The following is a 25,306-nucleotide window of genomic DNA, read 5'->3' as shown; positions in this document are numbered from 1 at the left end:
CTACTGGTCTAATGGCGAGCAGTTTGAGAAAAAAATTATCCATTGCAATGACAACTTTCTCTTGTTCTCTTGCTTGTGTCCATCAGCGGACGGAGGAACTCCACTGTTCAGAAACAGGTAATTATCACCACTCGCTGGTAGAATTGACTCGGAATTGATTCTGTATCAATTCACAAACAATCATAATCAGCTATTGTTATTGAAATCAATATACAGGACAAAATATTACAATGATTTAAACAGTGCATTGGCATATATTATCAAAAAATAATTAATAATGTAATTAAATACTAAAAGAATGAATCTACATTAAATAAAGTAATACATATATTATCAAAAAATAAATATATACATATATATGTGTGTATGTATATATATATATGTGTGTATGTATATATATATATGTGTGTATGTATATGTATATATATATATGTGTATGTATATGTATATATATATATGTGTATGTGTATATATATATATATATATATGTATATGTATATGTATATATGTGTGTATGTATATGTATATATGTATGTGTATATATATAAAAAACATTAAAATATTAGTGATATATATGTTTGTATGTGTTTGTATTTGTATATATATATATATATATATATATATATATATTTTATATATATATAAAACCATATTAAAAATAAATAAATTGTGTGAATGCTATTTATCTATATTATAAATAGTATAAATTAACATATCTATAATTAAAAAAAACAATCAAGAATATCAGAGTTCAGTGAGGTCACTCTGTGGATATATGCACATATACATAATCCAAGATTTGTACTGAGTCGAGACTCTATGAAATCACAGTTGAACATTGCCAACCTTACTTGCATGTGACATGTGTGATGTATGTTTGTATTTGTATTACTGTATGTGTACATTTTTTGCTGTAATTATGTACTTGTGTTCAGTGCATGTCTCTTTAGGATAAATTATATAACAGTTATATAGCAGTGCCACCCTTTAATCATTATGCACATGGCAGTGGGTTACATTTGTAAGTTGGGCCAGAGATAAATTTAGTGTACACGTTCTACCACCTAGACCCTACAGAGGTTTACCTCCCTGCAGTATAGGTGAACAAAGAAAAGGACCCACTGCATCTCCTCATTTGACCACCCCAATGTTCATGTCGCCCTCTAGTGAAGGATAATGATAGAAGAGCAATATTCTGTGACTTAAAGACAAATGATTTGAGAAAAATGGGTTAAAATGATGCTTTATACTGATGTAAGAGTATGTATAAGAGTTTGTGAGCGAGACCTTCGAGCAATAAAGTTCAGTTTGTGAGCGAGACCTTCGAGCCAGACGTGGCCCAAATTCTACTTCACTTGGCTGTTTCTTGCTAACCCAAATAAACAAAAGGAAGCTGTGGAGAGAAGCTGTCTCCTAGCAACCGTTGCCCCATTCCCCATGGCTCAAACTGTGCTGCTTTTTCATCCCTCCCAAATTCTGTCTGATGCCTGCCTCCCTTTGCAAATATTATTATTATTTAAGCACTCTGCCGAGAAACAGAGACCCTTGTTCAGAAAGGTTTCCTGTGCTGCAAAATGTCCAGAGAAACCCCCCTGAAACATTTGAACAGACCTGCATATTTTCTCCTTCATGTTTTGTTTTCAATTTTTTTTTTTTTTTTTTTTTTATTATTTCCTTCTTCTAGGAGTCCTGCCAAATCATTCCCCTGATGGTGGAGAGTTGTATTCGCTTCATCAGTCGACACGGTGAGCTCTCTCTCTCTCTCTCGCAATTTTTATTTCTTGCCAAAGGCACTATTGCTGAGCGCTCTCTAGACTTTCCCTGATGAAATAAACAAAGTGTTCTGTTATGCTTCATTTATTTTTCTATCATACAGTTTATACCTCTTCTATTCCTGTAGCGATATCCAGTCTTTCCATTTTTTTTTTTTTCATTTTACTGTTTAGTCCCAACTGAGAACTAAACAAAATAATGGTATTTATGTATTTATGAACTATCAGAGAATGTAGTTTTTTCCATAAGTTACTGAAAATATTAAAAACGTTTCTAGTGAATATAAATGTTTCTCATTGTGAAAAATAGAGTAAACTCAGAGAAACTCAGGCATCTAACAATTCAACACAATTGATTTCTTTTGCCAAGATGCTGAAGATTCACTAGACCCAGCTTGAGTTAAGATTATATCAGTATCTACTCTGAAGTACAAACACTTCAAGTGCCAGAGTAAACCAACACAACACTTCCTATCATGTCTGTGTCTGTACAGGTCTCCATCACGAGGGGATATTCAGGGTGTCTGGCTCCCAGGTGGAAGTCAATGATATTAAGAATGCTTTTGAAAGAGGTGAGTCTGTCTGGACTGTCCTATGCTGAGCCTTCATTTCTCTATTTTGAATCAAGCCTGCATTCTTAAAGGGTTCTTACTTTCTTCTCCGTCGTTGTGTCTCAGGTGAGGACCCGCTGGCTGGGGACCAGAATGATCACGATATGGACTCCATCGCTGGAGTGTTAAAGCTCTACTTCAGAGGCCTGGAGAACGCCCTCTTTCCTAAGGAAGTCTTCCATGACCTAATGTCCTGTGTCTGTGAGTGTCCGCTTTATTTCCTACACCCAGGGTACACGTGCGTTTTGCAGACCAGTCTTACCAGATTAGACAATGGAGGAGCTTTTGTCCTAAATTAACTTGTTTCTTATGTTGTTTTTTTTCCAGCCATGGAGAACCTCCAGGACAGAGCTGTCCACATCCGCAAAGTCCTGCTGTCTCTACCCAGCAACACCCTGGTTATCATGAGATACCTGTTCGCTTTCCTCAACCAGTAAGCTTGAATCTTGAATAAGTTTTCCCACCAAAGTTATTTTTGTCAGTGTGTGTGATTTCAACTCAAGACAAGGTCTGTGACAATCATTTACTCCCCCTCATGTCGTTTCAACCCCGTATCACTTTCTTACATCCAGGGAATACAAAAGTAGATGTTTTGCAGAATGTCCCAAGTGCCCTTTTCCATATGAAAGTGAATCGGGGCCAATACTGTCGAGCTTCAGAAAGGACAAAAAAAGTTTCCATTCATTTGAAATAAACCTGGTCCATATGGCTTGTGCTCAATGTTCCAAATAATTCCATAGACTATTATGTTATTATTCAAATTAAAATTCCACTTGCAGCTCTAAAATCTGATGTCATTGGCACCTGCGTTTGGTTAAAGAGTGACTTGTGAAGATGCATTGCAAGTTTGATGTCAGCGATGCCAAATGCCATTGGTTGACTGTGTGTCGTAATTGACCTTGCCATACAAAGTTTGATTTGTGGAATTGTAAATAGGATTAGACATGAGTAAAAAAATAAATAAAAATAACAATTCTGCCAAAAAAAGCTTTATGGATTAACATTTGAAAGCAAAGATTATGTCCACAGAACATATGTCCGTGTGTCAGCTTTTTTAGCCCTGATGACTTTGTATCCCAGAAGATATGAGATTTTCAGTGAGTAAAGGAATAAAAACAAAGTTAGCGGTTTGGAGCGATATGAGGGTGAGTAAATGATGCCGGAATTATTTGGGTGAACGATTCCTTTAAACCAGTGCCAGTTTATGGTGATGTCTTACAGCTTACCTTACCACAGCATACAAAAAGCTTATATACAATCTAAACTTACCATTTTACATGACCTTTTTACTACAAATTTAAATATTGTATTACCAAAAAGAGAGGATTGGCCCATACCCAACCTCAGCTGAGGGCTACAGCACTCAAGCCTCTTGGAACGTGTCCCTCCATATCTTTGCCTCTCGTACATCCACTTTTTTCCACCATGTGGTCCTTTTGAAAGCCACTCCAGACCACAACACGATCTTAGCTTTTACTCCAGCCCGCCGTTGTGCACGCAGGCATGTCTGGTTTTCCTAAAACAACTGAACCCTTTCCAGCTCTCGTATCACAGCCAGGAGGGGGAAGCGAATGTGTGTTGAAGTATGGTGTCGCCGTCAAGCCACCATTAGTGTTCCTATGCGGGACGTCTGTAGCCCTCAGTGAATTGCTTCTCTGTTTACTCCACGGCTGATAGATCTTTCCTCTGCTATAAAAGTCAGTGGAGGTGCCAGAAGGGGTCTCTAAAGAACTGCTGCTCTCTCTAATGTGCTATAGCCAGTGTTTCAGCCAATCACGTGCGTCGTCTGTAGGAATGCATGGTATACACTCACAAATAAACATCAAGAGAGCTCACTTTGATGGTATAGACGTTTGCAGGCAGAAAAAAGAAAGAGAGATGGGTAATTGGAGACCCTTGTGCAGTTGTAACTGTCTGGGCTGGACAGTACTCATAAATTTGGTTTGGAGCCTTTCCATGTGGACTTTTATGTGCCCCTACTGCTTTTATCCCAACCCCCCATCGCCCAATACACAAATACAATTAAGGATACCTATCCAAACTTTTTGGACACATCCAAGTTTTCAGTAATCAAACAAAGTGGCCGTATTGTGAAGTAAGAAGGGAAACAATTGTAACAATTCAGAACAGTCTCATAGACACAGATAAATGGGAGAAAGCTGGCTTAGGCTCATGAGAAATGAGCTGTCGTAAGGAAGTGTAGTTAGAGACTCTGTCTGGAACTTTTTTTCACATTAGTCCAGCAGAAGCTGGTCTCTTCATGAGAAAAGTCATATGATCAAGGATTATTTTAACATGTTTCTGGATAGTATGACTATTTTGTAGTGTTTTTTTATTTTTTTTATTTTATTTTTTTTTATGATTTTTTTTTTTTTTTGTTTTGTTTTTTTTAATTTTGTGTGCTTTTAATATTTTTTTTTATGTTTAGTATATTTTTTTAGATTTAGTTATTTTTTTTTGTAGTTTTTTTTTAGGGCTTAATTTTTAAGAAATCTTCATATCTTTGAAGCTGTTAAAGTGCCATCTTAATGTTTTTGTGCAGTATCTGGTATCTCATATAATCTTGGAATAATAAAAGATAAACAAAATGCAGGGGTCTCAATGCAGAAGTTTAATAACTTTATCTTGACACAGCATCCGAAAAAGCAAGCGGAAACATAATTGCTAAAATACAGGCCTTTCTTAGCAAATTTTAATATACACTAAGTCAGGGTTTCCCAAACGGGGGTTTAGAACTCCCTAGGAAAGCTAATAATTAATTAATTAATTTAAAATACTTTTTATTTATTTTTTAAATAAATATTCATAAAATTAAAACAATCAGGATGCAACACTCACTAAAAAAAGATACAAAATATTTTGTGATGTGATGGAGGAAGAGTAAGGGGTTGTAGGAAACCAGTGATTTGCTGTCTGTTTATTGGATATACATTTTTTACCATTATTGTTATTATTATTATTATTATTATTATTATTATTATTATTATGATTATTTTATTTGTTTACCTGCATGTCATGTGACCATTAACCGAGATCAAAGAACCGTGAACACGCAAATGTGTTATTAAAATATTAGTTTAAAATTCAAGTAAATATAAAAAAAGTCAATCTCTGTTTACTTAATTAAATCATTTATTTTAATAATTTAATTCAAATCAATTCTTATCAATTTATATTCCTATTTTTTGGTTTACTGTTTTTTTTTTTTCTCTTTATTTTAACTAGCCTGTCTCAGTACAGTGACGACAACATGATGGACCCTTACAACCTGGCTATCTGCTTCGGCCCCACACTCATGTCTGTGCCCGAGGGCCACGACCAAGTCTCCTGCCAGGCACATGTGAACGAGCTCATCAAAACCATTATTATCCATCACGAGTGCATCTTTCCAGGGCCCCGTGAGCTGGAGGGGCCCATCTATGAGCGTGGAGGAGCCGCTGAGGAATACTGGTGAGTCTAGAATGAGCGAGAGTGAATTTGGTTGCAAAAAGAAAATATAATCTTGGCAAAATTCATTGGCAGTGAATACCGGCCCCACATTTTATTTGAGCAGCTGCTCAGCCAAACCACAAAACCAGAAATGAGTTGATCAGACGAGCTTGATTTAATGCAGGACCAGTCAGACATGAAGGGTTGAGCACTATAAAGATAAAGAGATATTATAAAGACCAACAGAGCCCTACAGGGAGTCATTCGCTTTTTAAAGTGTACATCCTTTGTATATTATGCTCATTTAAGCCATCAGTTCAATGGTTGAGGACAGATACATTTCTGACCCTCAGCATGTATCAGCACATGACCTAGTCTCCCAAAAGATGTCACAGTGAAAGCAACCAGAATACTGGCAGGCAGCCAGACTCATAAAACACCATCATGAGGTCTGTTTTGAAATTAAAAAACGAGGTTATCCTTCCCTGCTCGAGGGCAAGTGCTAATGAAATGCCCTCCTACAGCTTTTTAATAACTGTTTTGGATTTCATAGAGGAAATGACTTCAGATTGCTGTCACCGTGAAAAGAAAGCGACGTGTCAAGATCAGGTTTGTTTGTGAGATGCAGGCTTAAAGACGTGGCTGATTTCATGTGGTTTTCATGCACCGGATTGTTTAGATTGCATGGGCGGTGTAATTAAGACTTTGAGCTGCTGAGATGATGTTTTTAGCTTCAGAGTCTCGTTTCAGCTTCCTGAGGCTTTAGGTCACGTGAAGTCGAGACACGTTAACAACATACTGTAGTTAACACATAGCAAACCAGTTCCTGTCCTGGGATGAATTACTGGTCATTCTGTATTTCAACTTCATTTAACATCTGTATAGCCTCAGGTCTAAAGTGGAAGTGCGTATGAAAATTTTATTGAGTAGTGTAGTATAAAAGCATAAATGTTTAAACATTTCCCCCCAAAATGTTCATTTCCGTATTGTGAAACAAATCTCATTCAACAAAGATGTATCCTGTCCTATTAATACTTTTGCATTTATTATGGTGATGATAATTTGGGGAGACTTTTTTTAGACAGTCAAATTAAATTTACGCAGTGGGATCACCGCGGTCCTTGCAATGCAAAAGTAAAGATTTGTCAAAGACTGATTCTGAGAGCAGAATGAGACATCCGGTGTCTCTGGGGAAGATCACAGCGCCTTCTGACCTCCATGAACACAAACTCATCTGCTCAAGGGTGAAGAAGCCATGCGGATCATTTTACCTTAAGAGCCCAGATCAAAGCTACACTCGGTCTCTTAAATGGAGTGACAGGAGGATCACAGGATCTTCTTCGGCAGCTAACTACTCAATAAGGCCAGTCTGTCATTTTAATGATTCACTGAAACACTGATGGACGTGTGCATTGCCAAACCTGTGGGACAGTGTCTCCCTACACACAGCAGGCAGAGATTAGCACATTATATAGTCATTAGCACCAAGTTCCTTCTGTCTAAAGCTGCTCTCTAATGAAACTAAGCTTTTCATTAGCCCAGACTTCATGCTTGCCAGCTGTATATGTAACAAACCGAGATGGCCTTCGTGAGATATATTCCAGCTGGGAAGAGTACTGCACTTTCACTCTACAGAGCTTGAATTTCCTCCAGCACATGTTACGAGAGAGCAGCTTTTATTGATACAGTGATGACAGTAAATTAGGCAGTGTTTTTGCTTGAGTGCTCAATAGGAGATCAGGTTGTTCAGTTGGATTTTGTGCTAAATGAATACTTGGGTTATTAGAGGGTTACTTGGCCTGTGAACGGCATAACAGAGCTGTTATCAGCACTGAGGGCTTCGTGACTTTTCCTGTGCATTAGTACAGTGTTTTCAGGTCACATTAGATTCCCTACTGGAGTTGAGTGAGGGCAGGTTCAGTTTACTTTGGAGTCAAGAGGCCACAGGAAAGTCCAGCTTTGATCCTTGTATCTTGTGGTCTGTTTCCTGTTTTGCTTCAAAGAAGCATGAACACACTGTTCCAGGCCTGAAGAGTGAGGCATAGAGAGATGTAACTGGTTCTCAGAAATGTCCTCATTCACCATTTTATGCCCTTATTTTAGCTTTCCTTCTTCTACTCTTCAGTCCCTCTTCAGTTTTTTACAATAGCGGTCAAAAGTTTGAATATAGATACCTATTCTTGATTATTGCTGGTTTCCTCATTTTTGAATGGGGAAAACAGTAATAATCTAAGGTTGTAAAATCTATCTGTCTGTCTGTCTGTCTATCTATCTATCTGTCTGTCTGTCTGTCTGTCTGTCTGTCTGTATTTATTTACATTTTAGAAGTTTGGGGTCAGTAAAAAAATTCTTTAAAAATATATATATATATACTTTTATTCAGCAATAATGCATTAAAATGATCAGAAAATGAGGGTAAATGCATTTATAACGTTGCAAAAGATTCATTTCAAATATATTAAAATGAAAAACAGTTATTTAATTTTATTTTATTATTATTATTATTATTATTATTATTATTATTATTATTATTTGTAGCCATGATGAGTCTTGAGACTTTCAAGAGCATTTAAAAAATCTTGTTTCATTATTTCACTTAAAATGGAAATTCATGCCTTCATACAATTTATGTCTACAAAATGCTCTGCAAAAATTTCAAATAATTTCAAGCATTTAAGCCGAAGCCTGTAGATCAAAAGGTCTTCAAGATCATTTTACTCTGGTGTCTAGTCAACTTTTCATCAGGTCACCTTTTTTAATTTAATGTAGATATAAGTGTGTATTGCATGTAAATGTTGCTTTCTGTATTAATGTAATGGTTAAAGTTTATGTTGTTATCATTTCTAATGTCTGTAATTGAGGTTTCCACTGATTGATGTTTCTTCTGGTCAATTCAGTGATAATCCACACATTGAGCCCCCCCTAGTGGATGAACCTGCACCTGACACCGCCTCTGAAATCCACAACAGCGATGATGGTGAGTCTAGATGCAATTCAAATGACCGTACTAACAAGCACACAAATCTTTCATAAAAACACTATCATGTTCACTATCATGGAAGCTTCTGTTTCACGTACCCCATCTGCAGCTCCAAACCTGTCATGATGAATGTGCTCTAACCTGCCTGGCTTCCCATGCAATAACCTTTCCTCTCTCCCTTGGGCTCTTTCTTCCCTCTCGCTATCTCCCCTTCCCGTGCTCTCTCTTTTTGTCTTCCTCTGTTTTTTCTGTCTTTAGTAGTAAAGTCCAGGTCCTTGAACGTTTCAGAGTCTGACCCCATTGAGGCCATCGCACGTTTTGACTACTCTGGACGCACCAACCGTGAGCTTTCCTTTAAGAAGGGGGCGTCTTTGCTGCTGTACCACCGTGTATCTGAAGATTGGTGGGAGGGTCGGCACAACGGCACTGATGGACTGGTGCCGCACCAGTACATAGTACTGCAAGACATGTAAGCTGTCCGGTTTACTGACTTGAACTGCTGATATTAGTAGTTACTTATCTATTAGTAAGACCGCTCTTAGTGTATATGAATTCTAGAGATGTCTGTGATTTGGTGTGATAGGCCGGATGGCTATGCAGGCAGAGGAAGTCCCAAAGCTGACCTAGAGGCTGATGCTGTGGAAGAGAAGGTGTCCACCAGAGCCAGTGCTAGCTCACCCACTGGAGGTCATGTAGCTGATATCTACCTAGCTAACCTCAACAAGTAAGTTAACTGTTCATATGATCTTCATTAATAAAAATGGTGTGCAAAATTTCTAAAATTTAGAAAGGCAGATTATATATGTTAGGTATTTAGTAGTAAGTATATATATATTCTATATATATATATATATATATATATATATATATATATATATATATATATATAAAATAATGACTTTCATATGATTTTATCACACTTTATCCATCTCAGGATGGGAAAACGGCCTGAAGCGACCAGCATCCGTAGAACAATCCGGCCAGTGGAGGGACAAGGTGAGGGCTCATCCGGAGCAACAGGGGGTTTAAAGACCTCCTCCATGCCGGCGGGTGGATATGCCAAGGAGGGCACAGAGAAGCGGCCGGTCAGTGCTCATAGTGTCCTAAACTCCATCACCCGACACTCCTCTCTAAAGACTAAGGTAGAAGGTCCTCAGCTCCGCAAGTCCACACCTGCAGGACGATCAAAGAGTTTCAGCAATCACAGACCACTGGACCCGGAGGTCTTCGCTCAGGTGGAGCACAGCTCACAGGTACAACAAACCCAGAATCTGGGCATGTCATTCAGTGTGGCACTGCTTATTATTTAAATTCAGAAACACTCAGACCCTGTTAGTTTTCGTACACAGTTACAATGAATAAGAATGACATGCATGTAAACGGAAAATCCATTTTCCACTCCGGAAATAGTGCTGAGCTCTCCAGAGGAGTGCCTGTGTTTTTGAGAATGTCCTATTTATCTTTCTTTGAGCTGTAATTTCACGGCTGGATAGAGGGGCAGAATCGATCCCCGCTGTGGTTATAATTGAGTTCGAGTTCCTGCGGTCCAGTCATTCTGAGTGTGGACATCTCACAGTTTTGTTGTTGTACTTGCTACAGAAGAGTTGTTGTATATGTGCATCGAAGTTGTTGGATGTTGTCTTTTTGAAAAGGAGTGAAATACTAGAAAATGGCACTAAACTCCATCAAACTGTGGTTACCATTCAAACTTTTTCATAAAAAAAAAAAAAAAAAACCCAGCCAGTTCACCAGTAACTTTTTTGAAATTGCAGCATATACTTGGTTTAAACTGCAAACAAAATGTTATATACAAAAATATTACAAACAAAATATGATCTATTAAACCGGTAACCAGGCTTTTATAAGGAATACTTTTATTTGATGTTATCCGTGACCTTTTTAAAATTGTTTTAATTTCTTTATGAGACCGCAAATGTGTGAATTCAAGTGTTTTATTGTAAATTAAATTAAACTGAATGAAATTATAAGAATAAAATAAGAAACTATCTTGTGCTGTTCATCACAAATATTCATTAGAAAAAACTGATAAATAATTCAAAATAAATTCAAATTAAACTCTTTTATTGCTGTAAACAAACATAAAACAAATAATAAAATAAGACAAAACTTTGTGTTCATTAGAAAAAACTGATAAAGATTTTAAAATAAAATAAATAATAGAATGTTTTTATATTATGTTTTATAATATATATCCATATTTTCTCTTTTCTCTATCTTCATTTATCTCTCTTTTTTTCAGGACATTGAGGCGACTATGAACACGGCTCTAAGTGAGCTGCGAGAGCTGGAGAGGCAGAGCAACGTCAAACACACTCCTGACGTGGTGCTTGACACTCTAGAGCAGCTGAAAAGCGGCGGGGCGTCTGAACCCTCCAGCCCGCTTCATTCCCGCCTGCTCCGTGAGGCCGACACCTCCCAGCATCCTCTGCAGCGCAGCGCCAGTTCAGCCAGCGACATGCCCTCCACCTTCCGGCCCGGCAAGAGCTCGGGTCCCAAGAGTCCTCTGTCCTCAATGTCTACCACAGGTCTGTCCGCTTCCGCCTTCAGAGATAACAAACCCCCAGCCACCAAACCCAAGCCTGTGGTGTTCCCAAAAAGCAGTTCGGCTGGGGGCAGTCCGGCGATGGGATCCCCGACCACCACCATACCTCCAACACCACCACCCCCTCCACCACCCACCGACAAGTCCTGCCCCGTCTGAGGGTTTACAGCCTCCATCTGTGATCCGTTTCTTAGGAATTCCAAGAGCACCCTCTATTAATGATTATTTGGATCTAAACAGAAAACTGCGGACAACTTAACAGACTCAAACTGATATTGGATGCTTGCGTGAGTGAACATGTGTTTGTGTGTGTGTGGAATTATATACACTTGTGGAAATATTGGAGTGATTTTAAAACACTGTTTTAGTTTGGATTGAGACATGGACATCAGCAATCATTCCTCTCTAATCCTAAAATTAGTGGTTTGGAGTTTTTCCGCCTGTGTATAGACTGATTTTATAGGAAAGGGGTCAAACTTTGAGGACGAATGAGCAGTGGACACTTTCTTCCTCTCAGACTTTGGTGCTGGTGCAGCTTGAAGCAGGTTATAGACAGCACAGCATCGTAGTGAATAGAAACAAATTTTCCTGATATGAATTTGCAACTCCTTGTCACATAATAGCATTACAACCTGATGACAAATCTGTCTTTTTCTACAGATTCTACAATAATCAGTAGTATAATCCATATTGGCTCAGCCTCTGCTTCTCTTTTTCCAAATCTTGCCATCAACAGACAACTAAACACACCAAATAAAGGATTAGGAACATCTCTGCATGAGGATTCATGATACAAGATAGTTGCATGGTGAATATGGATTCCCTAAGAAACCGATTCATTTCCATACACATCAAAAGCACTTCTGAAATTATTATCATTTTATTCTACTATTATATCTGCAGGCACATAAAAAGAGGGTGTTGTTTTGTACAAGTTTAATAATCATGATTATAACTGGAAAAAAGTATCTAAAAATGAGGAATGTCTCGCAAGCACATTATTTCTTCATAGCCCGTGTATAAAAATAAAAACAGATTAAATAAAAAAATCATTTTATTTAATTTTCCCTAGGTTATTACTCACCTTTGGGTCTGTATCATGGTATCTATGTATGTGTGTTTTCGTACAGTATGTATATTCTGAATCTTAACAGCCTAACAGCAGCTTTTAGAGATTTACGGCTTTACGGTGCAAAAAAAGGGAAAGACTTCAAATAGACTAACATGCAAAAACAGCTTGCTTTCCGCAGTTTTTCCAACTCAGAAAGGATAAGCGTGCAAAAAGCCTCTTTAAAGACTGACAATCTTCATCACACGGTCTGCCTGATTACGCCTTCGACAGAATGGATCAGACAAGTCTGTATTTTCCTAAGCGAGGCCTTATTATCCTAGAAAATGAGTTGTGGTGGTTTGCAAGAGTCTAACATGCTGTTACTCTGTGACTCTGACTCCTGGAAAATACCTACGGACAGACTGAGATGTTTACGACCAAGGCATTTTATTCTCTCCCCCAAATAAGATTGAATTTTTCGAGGACAAGCCTTTTCCTAACGTCTTATTTTCTGAATGTGTTGTCGTGTTCTGAAAATGTCTTCACAGGTGGTTAGATTTGTTCATGTGTTAATGATTGGACGTATTCTGTGTGTTGTTCCTCATACCTCATAAAGGCAACTGGAAACTGTCTTATTGGAGTTCTTTTGTGAGTGGGACTTTTACATGCAAATGACAGCAGGAAACTCATGGTGTGTGTTTAATGTGTAATGTTATAGTATGCTGTTGGCCGAGGCCTCTGTTTACACACATACTGTTTTCTTTCATTGTGTAAATTGAAATCAAGCATTATACACTTGAATCTGCATTGTGTGTTTGTGAACAAATTAAGTGAGGGTGATTTTCTTTCTTTTTTTGTAATCATAGCTATTGTTAAAATGTCATTTTATGTCCAATTGAAACAAGACTGTAAAATGAATAGTCTTGGCAGATATATTTATAGTTGTCCATTCAGATATCTGTTACCTGAGAAACCTGTGTTCAGATGTACTTTGTATATACAATAGTGTACATTACAGAGGTACATTCTTTTTCTTCATATTTTGTGTTTTTTTTTTTTTTTTTTGGTACAATATTGTACAGTTAAAGCAATAGTTGCCACTCAGATATACATTATATAATTCCACGTGTAGTTCCTGTAGTAAACATTTTTAAATAAATAAAAAAAAAATTGCCTGCTAAATGTGTAATTGTTTAATTGTTTCAATAAAAAGGTGCACAAATTAGAAATTTTTATTTTTTTCCTAATATTGCCAGTTACTTGTTCATTTTAAATAAAAAAAGCTTGGTAAACGTCTCTTTCATTGTTTAAAATTAATAATTTATTTTCTTTTTTTTTTACATTTTAACTGGCCACTTGTTTTTTTGTCTTTTCATTTAATAAATTTCTTGCTAGACATGTCATTGATTATTTCAATTTAAAAAAAAAGAAGAAAAATTGCTTTTACCCAATTTTAAAAGATGTATTTTTGGTATTTTTATTATTATTTATTTATTATTTATTTTTATTTTTTTGCAAATACTAATTTTTTTCTTGTTTGCCAGCTTTTTAATTTTTCATTTGAATACGTAAGTGGCCATGGATCTCTTTCTGGTGCATTTTAGCATCAATCCGAGATGGGATATCTTATAGCCTACCCACCATTACACAAAAAGTACCCACGTTTATCTTTCACACATTTGTTTCAAACACTTGTTGTCTGTCCCAGCAGCTATCATGTTTTAAAAATACCTGAGTGACTGCATCACACCTGCAGGTGTTCCTTCCCAGCGGCTCTCATTTCTCATGAACTTCAGGTCTAATTCCTGATTCTTTAGAGTTCATTCACTGGATCAAAAAAAATAAAATAAAAACTCCAACATAGTATGGAATTTCATTAGAAGTTTGTCCACTTGCTAAGGGTTAAAGAATATAAGGTTTAAAAATTATTTTTTGCAACATATATCATAGAGACAGAAAAACAAAAAAAAAAAACCTGTCATTAAGAACCTGGAGACACCTATTCTTTTCTTGAGGAAATTCAAAATATATTTAAAGTGCTACAATTTGATTAATAATTTATCCTTAGCAGGAAATAAGGACAATTTATTCAGCTTTAGGGTTGTTTTTTTATCTACAGAAATCCAGGAAGACCTTGTAAAAATGTTCTAGAATATGCAAATCTAGATAAAAGATATCTTCTTGTGTCATACCTTAAATTTCTGAACAGACGTCAGACAAAAGTGCGTTTAATAAGAGAAGTATGAACTTGCCTTTCTGCCTCATATTGCTGCTTTAAAATCCATCCACCGGAGGGCGACATTCTTTTTTGGTTTATTGTCACTATTAATATAGTGGAATAAAATGGTTAGTGGTTTGCACATCATTCACAATATAATATTCTCACTTGTGTTATGTCTTCTATCTAACTTGAAGATAAAATCATATATTAAGAGAAAATGCACGAGTAAGTTAGCCTTAATTTAAACGCGATGCACCGAACAAGGAAGTTCCTGACAGAAATTAAAGTTTCCGTCGAGCTGCTCTCTGAACTCTGAAGGACTGCAGGTGTAATTAATATTAGTCCATAAAAAAACTCAAATTGGGATTAAAGTGGAAAATGCGCTGGCATGTAACACAGCAATGGTTGGTTTGTTCGTTTTTTGTGATTTTCTTGTGCTGTCAGTCAATCAGTGTGATGACGATAACGATGATGTTTGTGATGATCCTGAGGGGAAATCCTCCTCATAGTCAGTGTATGTAGACTGACGCCAGTTCATCCACGGGGCGGCTTTCCATAATTTACTTATTTTTGGAGAGATATGATTATGTTTATGTGTCTTCAGTGTTTGTAGGTCAAATAGAAAGGAAATGGACTTTATTTGACGCTTCTGTTGTGATGTGAGTGACTTTTGAGGCGTGTTGAGTTCACAGATAAACCGGTGAGTGAGTCACTTTTGCTTAATATAACAGTAACTTAGTTGGATGAGAGAAATATTTAGATTTAGATTAGCTCTAGAAAATAAAAGCACTTAAAACTTAATTTCATTCAACTTTACATGTTTATAGGTAATAACCAGGAGTTCATTGGCATGAACATTATTTACATCTACAGTATGCTGAAATACATACACACAGGGTTATTCTTGGTTTCAAGGTTATTAATACTTTGCTATTACTTTTTTAATATAGGGCCATTCAGTAAATGAAAGCGCCTTGACTCGTTTTGTTCTAAAGTGAAGTTCTGAGAAAAATGTTTCTTAAATGTATGTTTTGGGGACACTGTGGATACTTCATTAATCCAATGAGTGAAAATGCAGTAATTATTGGAGGACAGGTAATCATGAGGGAAACTTAGCATTAAGTATTTACTGCTCTAGTGAATCTTTGATTATGTTTCTGTCATACACAGATCCGATCATGTCATCCGCTAGTGTCAACACAATGACAACAAGTACAGCCAACTACCTTTGGTCGATGTATGATGTTCTTGGTCAGGGAACTACAGCAAGCATCTACAAAGCACGAAACAAAGTACTTTATCATTATTACAGTTTTCCCATTTCAATTACACAAACAGCTAATAGACTTGATACTTTAATGACACTTTATATTGCTGCAGAAAACAAGTGAGGTGGTTGCCGTGAAGGTCTTTAACTTGGCGAGCTACAACAGGCCATATGAAGTTCAGACGAGGGAGTTTGAGGTGCTGCAGAGACTCAATCACGTCAACATAGTTAAACTCTTTGCTGTGGAGGAGGTACGCATCTGATGTGGTTTGTGATGCTGTTGAAGATTTCACAGCCATGGTAGCGCTGTTTTTTCAGACAGTGCTTTGATGTTTGAGTTTCTCATGATGCATTTTATCAGGGTCATTTATGGCCAAATTTCTAAAGAACAGCACAAAATTACTGTATTTACTGCAGTGAAATTGATTTGATAAGTATTCACCTTTAGTACTCAACTCGTTGTATGGTTTAACAGTAAGAAATAACCTAAAACAAGGATGATAATTCTGTTGCAACCTTTTGTATTGAAAACATTTATGTACACTACTGTTAAAAAAAAAAAAAAAAAAAAAAAAAATCAGTATGGGTCAGTAAGATTATAATGATTATTATTATTATTATTATTATTATAAATTATTACAGCAAGGAACTGGAGAGTCAGTAAATATGTTTATAATTGTACAAAATATTATTTTTATATATATATATATATATATATATATATATATATATGTATGTGTGTGTATGTATATATATTAGATTCAATATCATATCATGGTTTCAATAAAAGACTGATAATAAAAACAAATGTTTATTGAACTCCAAATCGGTATATTAGAATAATTTATAAAGGATCATGTGACACTGATTCAGCTTAGCTATCACATAAATAAATAAAATTTTAAAATATTTTACAATAGATTATTTTTTTAATTGTAATAATATTTCACAATATTACTGAACTTTGATTAAATGAATGCAGCCTTGGTGAGCGTTAGAGACTTACTGACCTCAAAACAATAAAAATGTAATATTAATAATAATTATAGAAGCTTTTAATTTTAATCTTTGCACTTACATTCGGATATTAAAATTGAGTAAAATGACAACAATAAAAGCAAATAGGTTAGCTGATTACCTTAAAAGTCCATAGATCTCACCATCAGTTCATACTGCTGTTGGTGATTTTTTTCAACAAGCGGATGTGATGAGACCTGTTTTCTGGGTTTGGTCAGGAGATAGTCAAACAATTATGTTAAACTTGTTTGACTCTCCACCTAAACTAGATCTGAGAGATGAATGTTAAAGGTGACATATCACGAAAATCTGACTTTTTCCGTGTTTAAGTGCTATAATCGGGTCCCTGGTGCATCTACCAACCCAGGAAACGTGATAATAAATATTAACCCAGTAACTCTGTTTTGGTAAGTCTTTTTCTGCAAGCGTCTAAAAAACCAGCACATCAGATTTCGCTCCCTGTGTGACGTGGCAAAGGGATCACCGCCCCTCAATCTGCACGTTTCCACCCACGGCGCCACTTTTCTGGTTTCGTGTAATTCGCAAACAGCGTGAAAACAGCGTGTTTCTGCTTCCTCTCAAAATAAAATTTTTCCAAATGATATAAACTATTATTTTGAGCTGAAACTTCACAGACACATTCTGGGGACACCTGAGACTTACAGTATATTACATAATGTAGAAAGGGGCATAATAGGTCAACTTTAAACGCACTGCCTTCAGTTCTATTTCTGTGCATGTCAGTTACATATGAACCCAAAGCAGAAGGTTCTGGTGATGGAGTTCTGTTCAGGTGGCAGCCTGCTGAACCTGCTAGAGGATCCAGAGAATGCCTTTGGACTTCCTGAGTCTGAGTTCCTCATTGTATTACAGTGTGTAGGTAAGGACCAACACAGGAAATTAAATAGTTAAACCAGTAGTTTCCTCTCCATTACACATGAACGTGTTACGAGGCATTACTGTAGATAGTTAGAGCTCTTTTCAGATTTTGTCTTTCTCCCATTTGCACATATACAGTACAAGGAATGAACCACCTGCGGGAGAATGGGGTGGTGCACAGGGACATCAAACCTGGCAATATCATGAGACAAGTGGGTGAGGATGGGCGGTCGGTATTCAAGCTGACAGACTTTGGTGCCGCCCGTGAGTTGGAGGACGATGAGAAGTTTGTGTCCATATATGGCACAGAGGAATATCTGGTATGGAGGAAATGCTATTACATTTCTTAAAATGGTTAATGCAGAAAAAAGACTCACAAGGTGCCTCTTCCTGCATTTTTTAGCGATTCATAGAAAATACTGCACATGCAGTTGCTCATCAGAAATGTAATCAGGAGTTTGATGTTGCTCCTTTCATCTGTATGTGAATAAACGTATTATCTGATATACTCACTTTGGTGAACTTTGCTTGTGTGGTTCAGCATCCAGACATGTATGAGTGTGCATTGTTGAATAAGCCCCAGCTGAAAGCTTATGGTGTGTCTGTGGATCTGTGGAGCATAGGTGTCACCTTCTACCATGCTGCCACTGGCAGTCTTCCCTTTATACCATATGGAGGCCCACGCAGAAACAAGGAAATCATGTAAGAGATTGAATCTGTAAATTACCTTTAAAATTCTTTAATTCTGTTTATTACAATAAATTACATATTAATAATAATGGTAAAAAAAAAAAAAAAAAAAAAAAAAAAAAATATATATATATATATATATATATATATATATATATATATATATATATATATATATATAATGAAGAAAGAGCTACTAAAAGATTGTCTACTTTTGAAAAATAAGCATAAATAATATGACTTTTATAGTTGGCGACTTATGGTGCTCTCTTCAGGTACAAGATCACAACAGAGAAGCCAGAGGGAGCCATAGCAGGTATGCAGGAGGTGGAAGACGGACCCATTGAATGGAGCTACCAACTGCCACACTGCTGCCAACTCTCAGAGTGAGTTTCTCTATGCAAAAGTGTGGGAAAAACATTGTGGACAGACAGTATTGTCAAGGAAATTGTAAATGGACCTCAATCAGTAATGCTATTTATTTAAATGCAAATGAAATTTTGACTTTGAAAGGAAAGCCATTCCTTCATTGTGTTGTACTGTTTTAAATGGCTATTCAATAACTATATAACTATGAAGTTTTAATAATTATTCCAATTCTATGGGAATGGGGATGTCCACACCACAACAATAATGATAATGGCACAGAAGAACAATATTGTTGGAATCACATCCAACTGATGAATTATAGAATGCAAAATAATAAACAATGTGATCATCTGTTAGTGTGGACAAAAGTTTTGTTATCCTTATATTTATAGTAATCATTCTTGGTGTGAACGGTCATATGTCATTTTTGTGTTTGCCTGAGTTTTTCACTGAGAATTTTACTGATCAACAACAAGGTCCATAATATTACAGCTCATTGCATTGAGTTGTTTTCATTCACATCAAATTAAAAATAGGCATCTATTGTGACTTGTTTAAGTCTCATGCTTTTATGCATTATGAGTAACATGCAGGAAAGAAATCCTTGATAGTTATAAGAACACTGAAGCATCTTGGAGTTTGGCAGCAGATCACTAATGACTCTGTTTTTTGTTTCGTATTTTTTCACAGGGGGTTGAAGACCCAGCTGGTCCCAGTGTTGGCCAGCATACTGGAGGCCAATCAGGAGAAGTGTTGGGGCTTCGTCCAGTTCTTTGCTGCTACCACTGACATCCTGCACTGCATAACAGTCCACATCTTCTCTCTCCAGCAAGCCACAGCACACAACATCTACACCCCCTTTCACAACACGTATGTGGGCACCTTGAGAACAGATTTCTTATCTCTTCACTACAGCATCTGCAGCTGAAGTACTCCATGCAACTTCATTCAAATGTGGCCCAACAATTTTTTTTAGTTTTCTCAGTATAAGAAATTCAGTTTCTTTTAGTAAATACAGATGCCATTTGATTGTAGGTGCCCAAATGATCATAATTTAAAATCCATTTCAAATGATTACCTACAATTATATATAAGTATGAATAAGGCTTAGACTTTTCACAATGGTTCCAAAAAGTTTTTGTTGTTGTTCTCCTCAAGGGTCTCAGTCTTTTTTGAAGATGTTCAGGCCCAAACTGGAATTGAACCAGCAGCTCAACAGTACCTGTTTCAGGGTCATCCTCTCATATTGGAGCCAAGCATGAAAGTAGAGAACCTTCCCCCCACCACTCCAGACCACCCTATCATTCTCATCAGCCGAAAACCAGAGAAGCTAGTAGCCCATCCATACAGAGAACGTAAGGACACAATAAATGTTTTTTTGTTTTTTTTTTCTACCTGGTGGCACAGTGCCAATTTTATGTTTAACCCTTTGTCTATAAAATAGCTGTTTAAGTGTGTCTTAAGCTTTTCAGTGTAATTTAGTTTATGTATTTTCACAAATAAATAAATACAGGTAACATTGTCTCATTTCTTTATTTATTCTTCTGCCATCCCTTCTATTATCATTTTTTTATGTAGCTGAGGCCCCCGCGATTCCCACAAAGTTTGACGTCGTAGCAGATTATTTTTTTTCCAAGGTAAGCAAGCCCCTTTGCTATTTTGGTAAACATTATAACACAATTATCCCCAAGCCTCACACTGTGTCCTGTTGTTTTTGTTCCTCCTAAAGATCATTGTCGGCGTCATCCATCAGTACCTGCAGATAGCCCGCTCACTCCAAAAGTTCAGGGAACTGATTCTGCAGGGGTTCTATAGCTACATGTGAGTGCTTATATACTATTCTGCATGAGTTGGTCGCCTGATAATTATTGCCACAAGAAAACAGAACCTGATCTTGACATTTTAGTGTCCAATAACAATATTCTTGACTTTTCAGTGAAAACACAGGTTTAGAAATCAGTAATGTGGCACACAGGATTGCCATGGTAAATATGAAGCTGCTTTCTTCTATCAGCACGGAGGAGCATCTCCATCGATTGTAAGAAACCACCAGTGAGATACAGACTGGATCTGTGTTTTAGTCTACTATATGGAATCATGAATCTAATGCTAACACCAGTTTAACAAGCATTATATGTAGTAAAGTATTAAGTGATGGATGTTTCTTGGTTCTTCCCAACTAGCACTCAGAGGTTTGCACATGAGATTCCAGACTTTGTAGACAATAAGAAGAAACTCCTACTGGTAAGACTTGTGCTTTGTGATATGTATATTGAATAAATGAACTAGAACACACAATAGTTTGCATCCTTGTGGTTTATCATTGTGTGTAGATTGAAGAGGACTTGCAGCGGATGTATGGCAGTGGAGTCAGAGAGTTCCAGAATCAACTACAGCATTTGCGTGTGATGCTGTCTAAACACTCTGAGACACTGGCCCAGGATAAGAGGTACCACAGCCTGGTAGGATAAGTTGGGGGAAAGTGATATCGTTTAGTATCTTCAAATGTATTCATCACAATTTTGAATCATTACCCTGGTACCAAGAGATATTCCTTCATTCTTTGATTTTATTTTGATTGAAAAACCTTGAAACTAAACTTGAAAACTTTTTCTCTCTCTATGGATAGATAGATAGATAGATAGATAGATAGATAGATAGATAGATAGATAGATAGATAGAGATAGATAGATAGATAGATAGATAGATAGATAGATAGATAGATAGATAGATAGATAGAGATAGATGGAGAGAGACATAGCATTTTATCTTGCAGTACCATGACGTTAAAAATTTCAACACAGCATTTGTCTAAATGTTGCTTTAACTCGTTCTATAAATTTAATTCAATAATAGACATCACGTTAGCACATGTATAACATAAAAATACATTATTCTCTAATTATACATCTATTATACATCTAATTATATTTCCAATGTATAATCATAATGTTGTAAAATCTGAAACAAGATTTCTGTACAAATTTGTGTATTATTTACTGTAAAGTTTTATAAATAATAATATGCATATGTATTTACATAATAATTGAACTAATTTACATAATAAATGGTTTAATTTACATAAATAGTTCATTAAGTTCTATACATTTAGCATATTATTATGGAAGTTTATGACAAAATTACTTTCAATTATATTAAAAATATATTTTAATAAATATGTTAATAATTAAAATGTCCTTCCTCTTAATGCAGCATCCAGAAGATGGAGGTTTTGCTGGGGAAGATTGTTGCAGTACATCAGCAGTATTACAACGACAGAGAGACAGAAAGTAAGTGGATGCATGTTTTTTTTCTGTCATATTAATATAACACAACACAAATTACAGATGAAGCTGCAGTACGACACCTGTCAAAAGACGCAGATTATGTACTTAAAGCTTTAAAATTTATGATAAATGTTCTTCTCAACCAGTCTTATAAATGGACGCTTAGCAAAAATTCACCAAACTGTGTGAGAATTTACTGCACGTTAAACAGCGACCCATTTCTGTCACTCGCACTTCAGGAGCTGGACTTGGAGTTTGATGAGTGCAGCCAGTGCTGAGATTAGTCAGATTAGTTCTCAGTCCTGCGCTGCAGGGAAGGGAGGCACTGTTGTGCTGCCTTATCTGACAGCGAGGACCATTCCAGACAGGCAAGCGTGGAGACAGAAGAATATAACCCCCTTTCTGCCTGGCTGCAGTGATGATGTTAGATTTGACTGCAGAGGAGCCACTCAGCTAAAATAGTGCTTATCTTGAGCAGTCACACAGAAAAAAGAAGTACGGTGTTGGGTTGAGGGTTTAAAATATTTCTCTCACTGCTATTAATTTATTCACTTTCTGTTCCAGAGCTCAGCTACAATGATGAACAGATTCACAAGTTTGAGAAGTAAGTATTAACACCAGGAGCATCTTGAATGAGGGTCTGTTCTCACTGTAATTAAACTGAGAAACGGCTGTTTTCTGCCCAGGCACAATCTGCGTTCATACATAAAGAAGGTCAAGAGTATATTCAAGGATGACTGTTTGCAGAAATACCAGGATGTTGTGATGTCTGTTGGCAGCTGGAACAGGTATGATAGAGATCATATGGATAAAACAGCAAAAAAGCAGTCTTGGGGCAGCATATGCAGATGATCATGTGAGTGTTGTTTCTGCAGGGTTCTTCATGAGATGCAGACGAGTCTAGAGAATTTTGGAGTTGTCCTGCAGCAGAGGATGGGGGATCTGCATGTGTGTGAGGCCCAGCAGAACAAGGTCAGCCCTCTGTTTCCCACAGAAGACACACACACCGTCTGTCTTTAGCCCTATGTAGGCGTGACTAGCTGTCCCTGAGGAGGTTAGATACATTTTGTGTTTCACAGACAGTGAACATGTCTGTATTTTTCCTAACATAATCTCTGTAAAGTTTGCAAAATACATTCATTTTTTGGCTTACTGGGCTCATTCCCATCTGGAAGTGATGTCTGTGAGGGCAGAATTCTATTTTTTTTTTAAAGCGGTTCTTGTTTATTGTGACCTTAATTACTGCTAAATTTCATTATGATTTATAAGTAATGATTTTTTTTTTCTTTTTTGAGTTTCTTTCTGGGTAAAAGTTTTATTTCAAGTAGTACTGGCATCACTTTCCATTTTAAATGAGAATTAATCAATAAACAGAGTCTAATCATGGCTGCATTAGTAGCGTCAGGTATGATTCTCTCCTTAATTCCTGCCCATAATTCACATATTTTTCTGCTTTAGCCAGTCATATTATTCTGAAGTCAGAATTTTATAAGCTTGGATATAGAGCAACCTTCCCTCCTTCTTTTCCATCTTTGCAGGTTGTGGACCAAGCTGTGCTCAGAGCTCTCCAACAGCCAGCAGAAGCTGAGGGGCTGGATGGAAAGATAAAGGATGAGCACATTATTCTCAAGTAGGTCACTGCAATGAAGATGACACAGCATTTATTAATTCCAACTAATAAATGAAATAAAAATTGTTTCCAGAATGAACAGATTAAAGGATGAGATGAAGGCTGTGTCACGGGAGCTACAGAATAGCAACAACATGATAGAAAGGTACTGTATGGTATATGGCCGTGAATATTGTATATACAACCAAAACATGTTTTGTTTTTTGTGTGTGTAGAAAATCCTTTTCAATTTAACAAGACATCTTCTTTTTAAGGCTTGCAGTAGTTACTGCTACACTTCCAGTGGAGAAAAAAGTACCTCAAGCCAACAAACCATGAAGACCTCAAAGAATACAGAATGCACAACAATATTTATATTCACAGAGCCTGGATCTCAAAGCTAAGGGAGCTCAAAAACTGACCTCAGTTGAATCTCTCAAACAGATGAATTGCTTAATGACTGTTACCGGGACAGGCAGCTGAAATTGCATGATGCGTACTGATTTGCAAAGCACAAACTGAGTTACGACTGGACTCGAGTCCCTTAGACTATGAGCTGTCCTGTGACGGGAGGGGTTAAAACTGAGCTTTGATTTAATATCAATCACAAAAGTCATATTTCTCAGATTCAGTGTTAATGTAGTTACTGCATTTTGTTTTTATACAATCTAGTAGTGTTGACTTTAACAGCCAGGAAAAAAAGAAATAGAGATCTATTGTAGCAACTGCAGCAGTTTTCATGAATAATTTCTGCACTGTGCATTCAGCCGACAATAATGGTGTAATTATTGCACACTCATGGAATAAAGAGAGAGGGATTCCATCTGCGCTGTATAATTGATTCTGTTTTTGAGAGATAACTGCAATAGCACTAATGTAATTATTCTGTTGTTGATCACAGCAGAGGATCACACGCATGAGCATTAGAGGAAGTTTTGTTTGTTTTGAAAAATATGAACAGAACAGATGACTCCAAATATTATCATCCTACAAATACTGACATGAGTCAAAAGACTCGTAAGTTGCTGTATTACAGATAATTACAATATAGAAAGTGAAAGAAGTGTTTTCTGATGTCACGTTACAGGGTTTGAGTTGCGGGGAATTCCTCGCGCTGGGGGAACTGCGGGGACCTTACAGAGACCACGCTGTGGTTCGCTCTCGACGTTTGGCTTGTCGTGGAATTTTATAAATGTCCCTTTTTGTCAGTTTGTAAAAAAAACGTTTTAAATGTTTTGTATTGTGTTTGTTTTTTAAGATCTCCACTTCTGTAGTATGAGGTAAGAAGAACACTTTAAATGTAAAGTGGTACTTGACAGACTATATATGGCGCTGATACAAATATCAAATAGCCTACGAGATGATAATCGGTGAAACTCAATTTTTTATTTAAAAATATTTTAGTAAAATTATAAAAAAATTTATACAATAAACTACGTATATGTTATGCGTGTGTATACATTTTTACATTTTGAAAAATGTGTTTGCATATTTATTTCAGATGTTCTAGATAATGAAGTATATAATAATACGATGTGTGTGTGTGATGTATTGCAAATAT

At 36.6% G+C, this 25,306-nt stretch overlaps 2 protein-coding genes across 7 annotated transcripts in view; both read left to right on the top strand.

Annotated features, from left to right (window-relative positions):
* Positions 1-13,588, top strand: part of LOC109083865 (SLIT-ROBO Rho GTPase-activating protein 2-like) — a 100,261-nt gene extending 86,673 nt beyond the window's left edge. For 2 of the 4 annotated variants that reach the window (XM_042766268.1, XM_042766270.1), the window contains 11 exons: positions 87-117; positions 1,685-1,745; positions 2,267-2,344; positions 2,450-2,584; positions 2,711-2,816; positions 5,609-5,833; positions 8,710-8,789; positions 9,051-9,261; positions 9,376-9,516; positions 9,727-10,045; positions 11,053-13,588. In XM_042766268.1, the coding sequence (XP_042622202.1) occupies positions 87-117; positions 1,685-1,745; positions 2,267-2,344; positions 2,450-2,584; positions 2,711-2,816; positions 5,609-5,833; positions 8,710-8,789; positions 9,051-9,261; positions 9,376-9,516; positions 9,727-10,045; positions 11,053-11,514 (1,849 nt within the window). In that variant the 3' untranslated portion in view covers positions 11,515-13,588. The remainder of the gene's footprint in view (positions 1-86; positions 118-1,684; positions 1,746-2,266; positions 2,345-2,449; positions 2,585-2,710; positions 2,817-5,608; positions 5,834-8,709; positions 8,790-9,050; positions 9,262-9,375; positions 9,517-9,726; positions 10,046-11,052) is intronic. The other 2 variants (XM_042766271.1, XM_042766269.1) reach the window with 2 other exon arrangements.
* Positions 13,589-14,866: 1,278 nt separating this feature from the next.
* LOC109083867 (inhibitor of nuclear factor kappa-B kinase subunit epsilon-like) lies at positions 14,867-24,568 on the top strand. 3 transcript variants are annotated; one of them, XM_042766265.1, is made up of 22 exons: positions 14,867-15,031; positions 15,232-15,327; positions 15,798-15,919; positions 16,008-16,145; positions 17,656-17,791; positions 17,929-18,110; positions 18,332-18,492; positions 18,756-18,866; positions 19,540-19,719; positions 20,008-20,204; positions 20,428-20,486; positions 20,579-20,670; positions 20,786-20,887; positions 21,033-21,093; positions 21,183-21,298; positions 22,063-22,139; positions 22,701-22,740; positions 22,823-22,924; positions 23,012-23,108; positions 23,675-23,766; positions 23,840-23,911; positions 24,021-24,568. In XM_042766265.1, exons 3-22 carry the CDS (start codon positions 15,806-15,808, stop codon positions 24,082-24,084), a joined length of 2,193 nt encoding a protein of 730 aa, XP_042622199.1. In that variant the 5' UTR covers positions 14,867-15,031; positions 15,232-15,327; positions 15,798-15,805; the 3' UTR covers positions 24,085-24,568. The 3 variants fall into 3 exon arrangements, 2 of the variants coding, with proteins under 2 accessions (XP_042622199.1, XP_042622200.1); XM_042766266.1 differs by lacking the exon at positions 15,232-15,327; XR_006161120.1 differs by lacking the exons at positions 14,867-15,031; positions 23,675-23,766; positions 23,840-23,911; positions 24,021-24,568 and having other exon boundaries at positions 15,069-15,327; positions 21,183-21,311; positions 23,012-23,048.
* The last annotated feature ends 738 nt before the right edge of the window (positions 24,569-25,306 follow it).

This window comes from Cyprinus carpio, chromosome A11 (assembly GCF_018340385.1).
Source record: "Cyprinus carpio isolate SPL01 chromosome A11, ASM1834038v1, whole genome shotgun sequence".
Classification (NCBI taxonomy): Eukaryota; Metazoa; Chordata; class Actinopteri; order Cypriniformes; family Cyprinidae; genus Cyprinus; species Cyprinus carpio.
This window is presented reverse-complemented; position numbering and strand designations above follow the sequence as displayed.

Bases quoted from the DNA above. Each gene is read 5' to 3' on its own strand.
- LOC109083867 (XM_042766266.1), top strand. From the start codon at position 15,806: ATGTCATCCGCTAGTGTCAACACAATGACAACAAGTACAGCCAACTAC. The intron at 21,299-22,062 runs GTACCACAGCCT...CTCTTAATGCAG, and splicing joins ACACTGGCCCAGGATAAGAG to CATCCAGAAGATGGAGGTTT. The intron at 23,109-23,674 runs GTCAGCCCTCTG...CCATCTTTGCAG, and splicing joins GTGAGGCCCAGCAGAACAAG to GTTGTGGACCAAGCTGTGCT.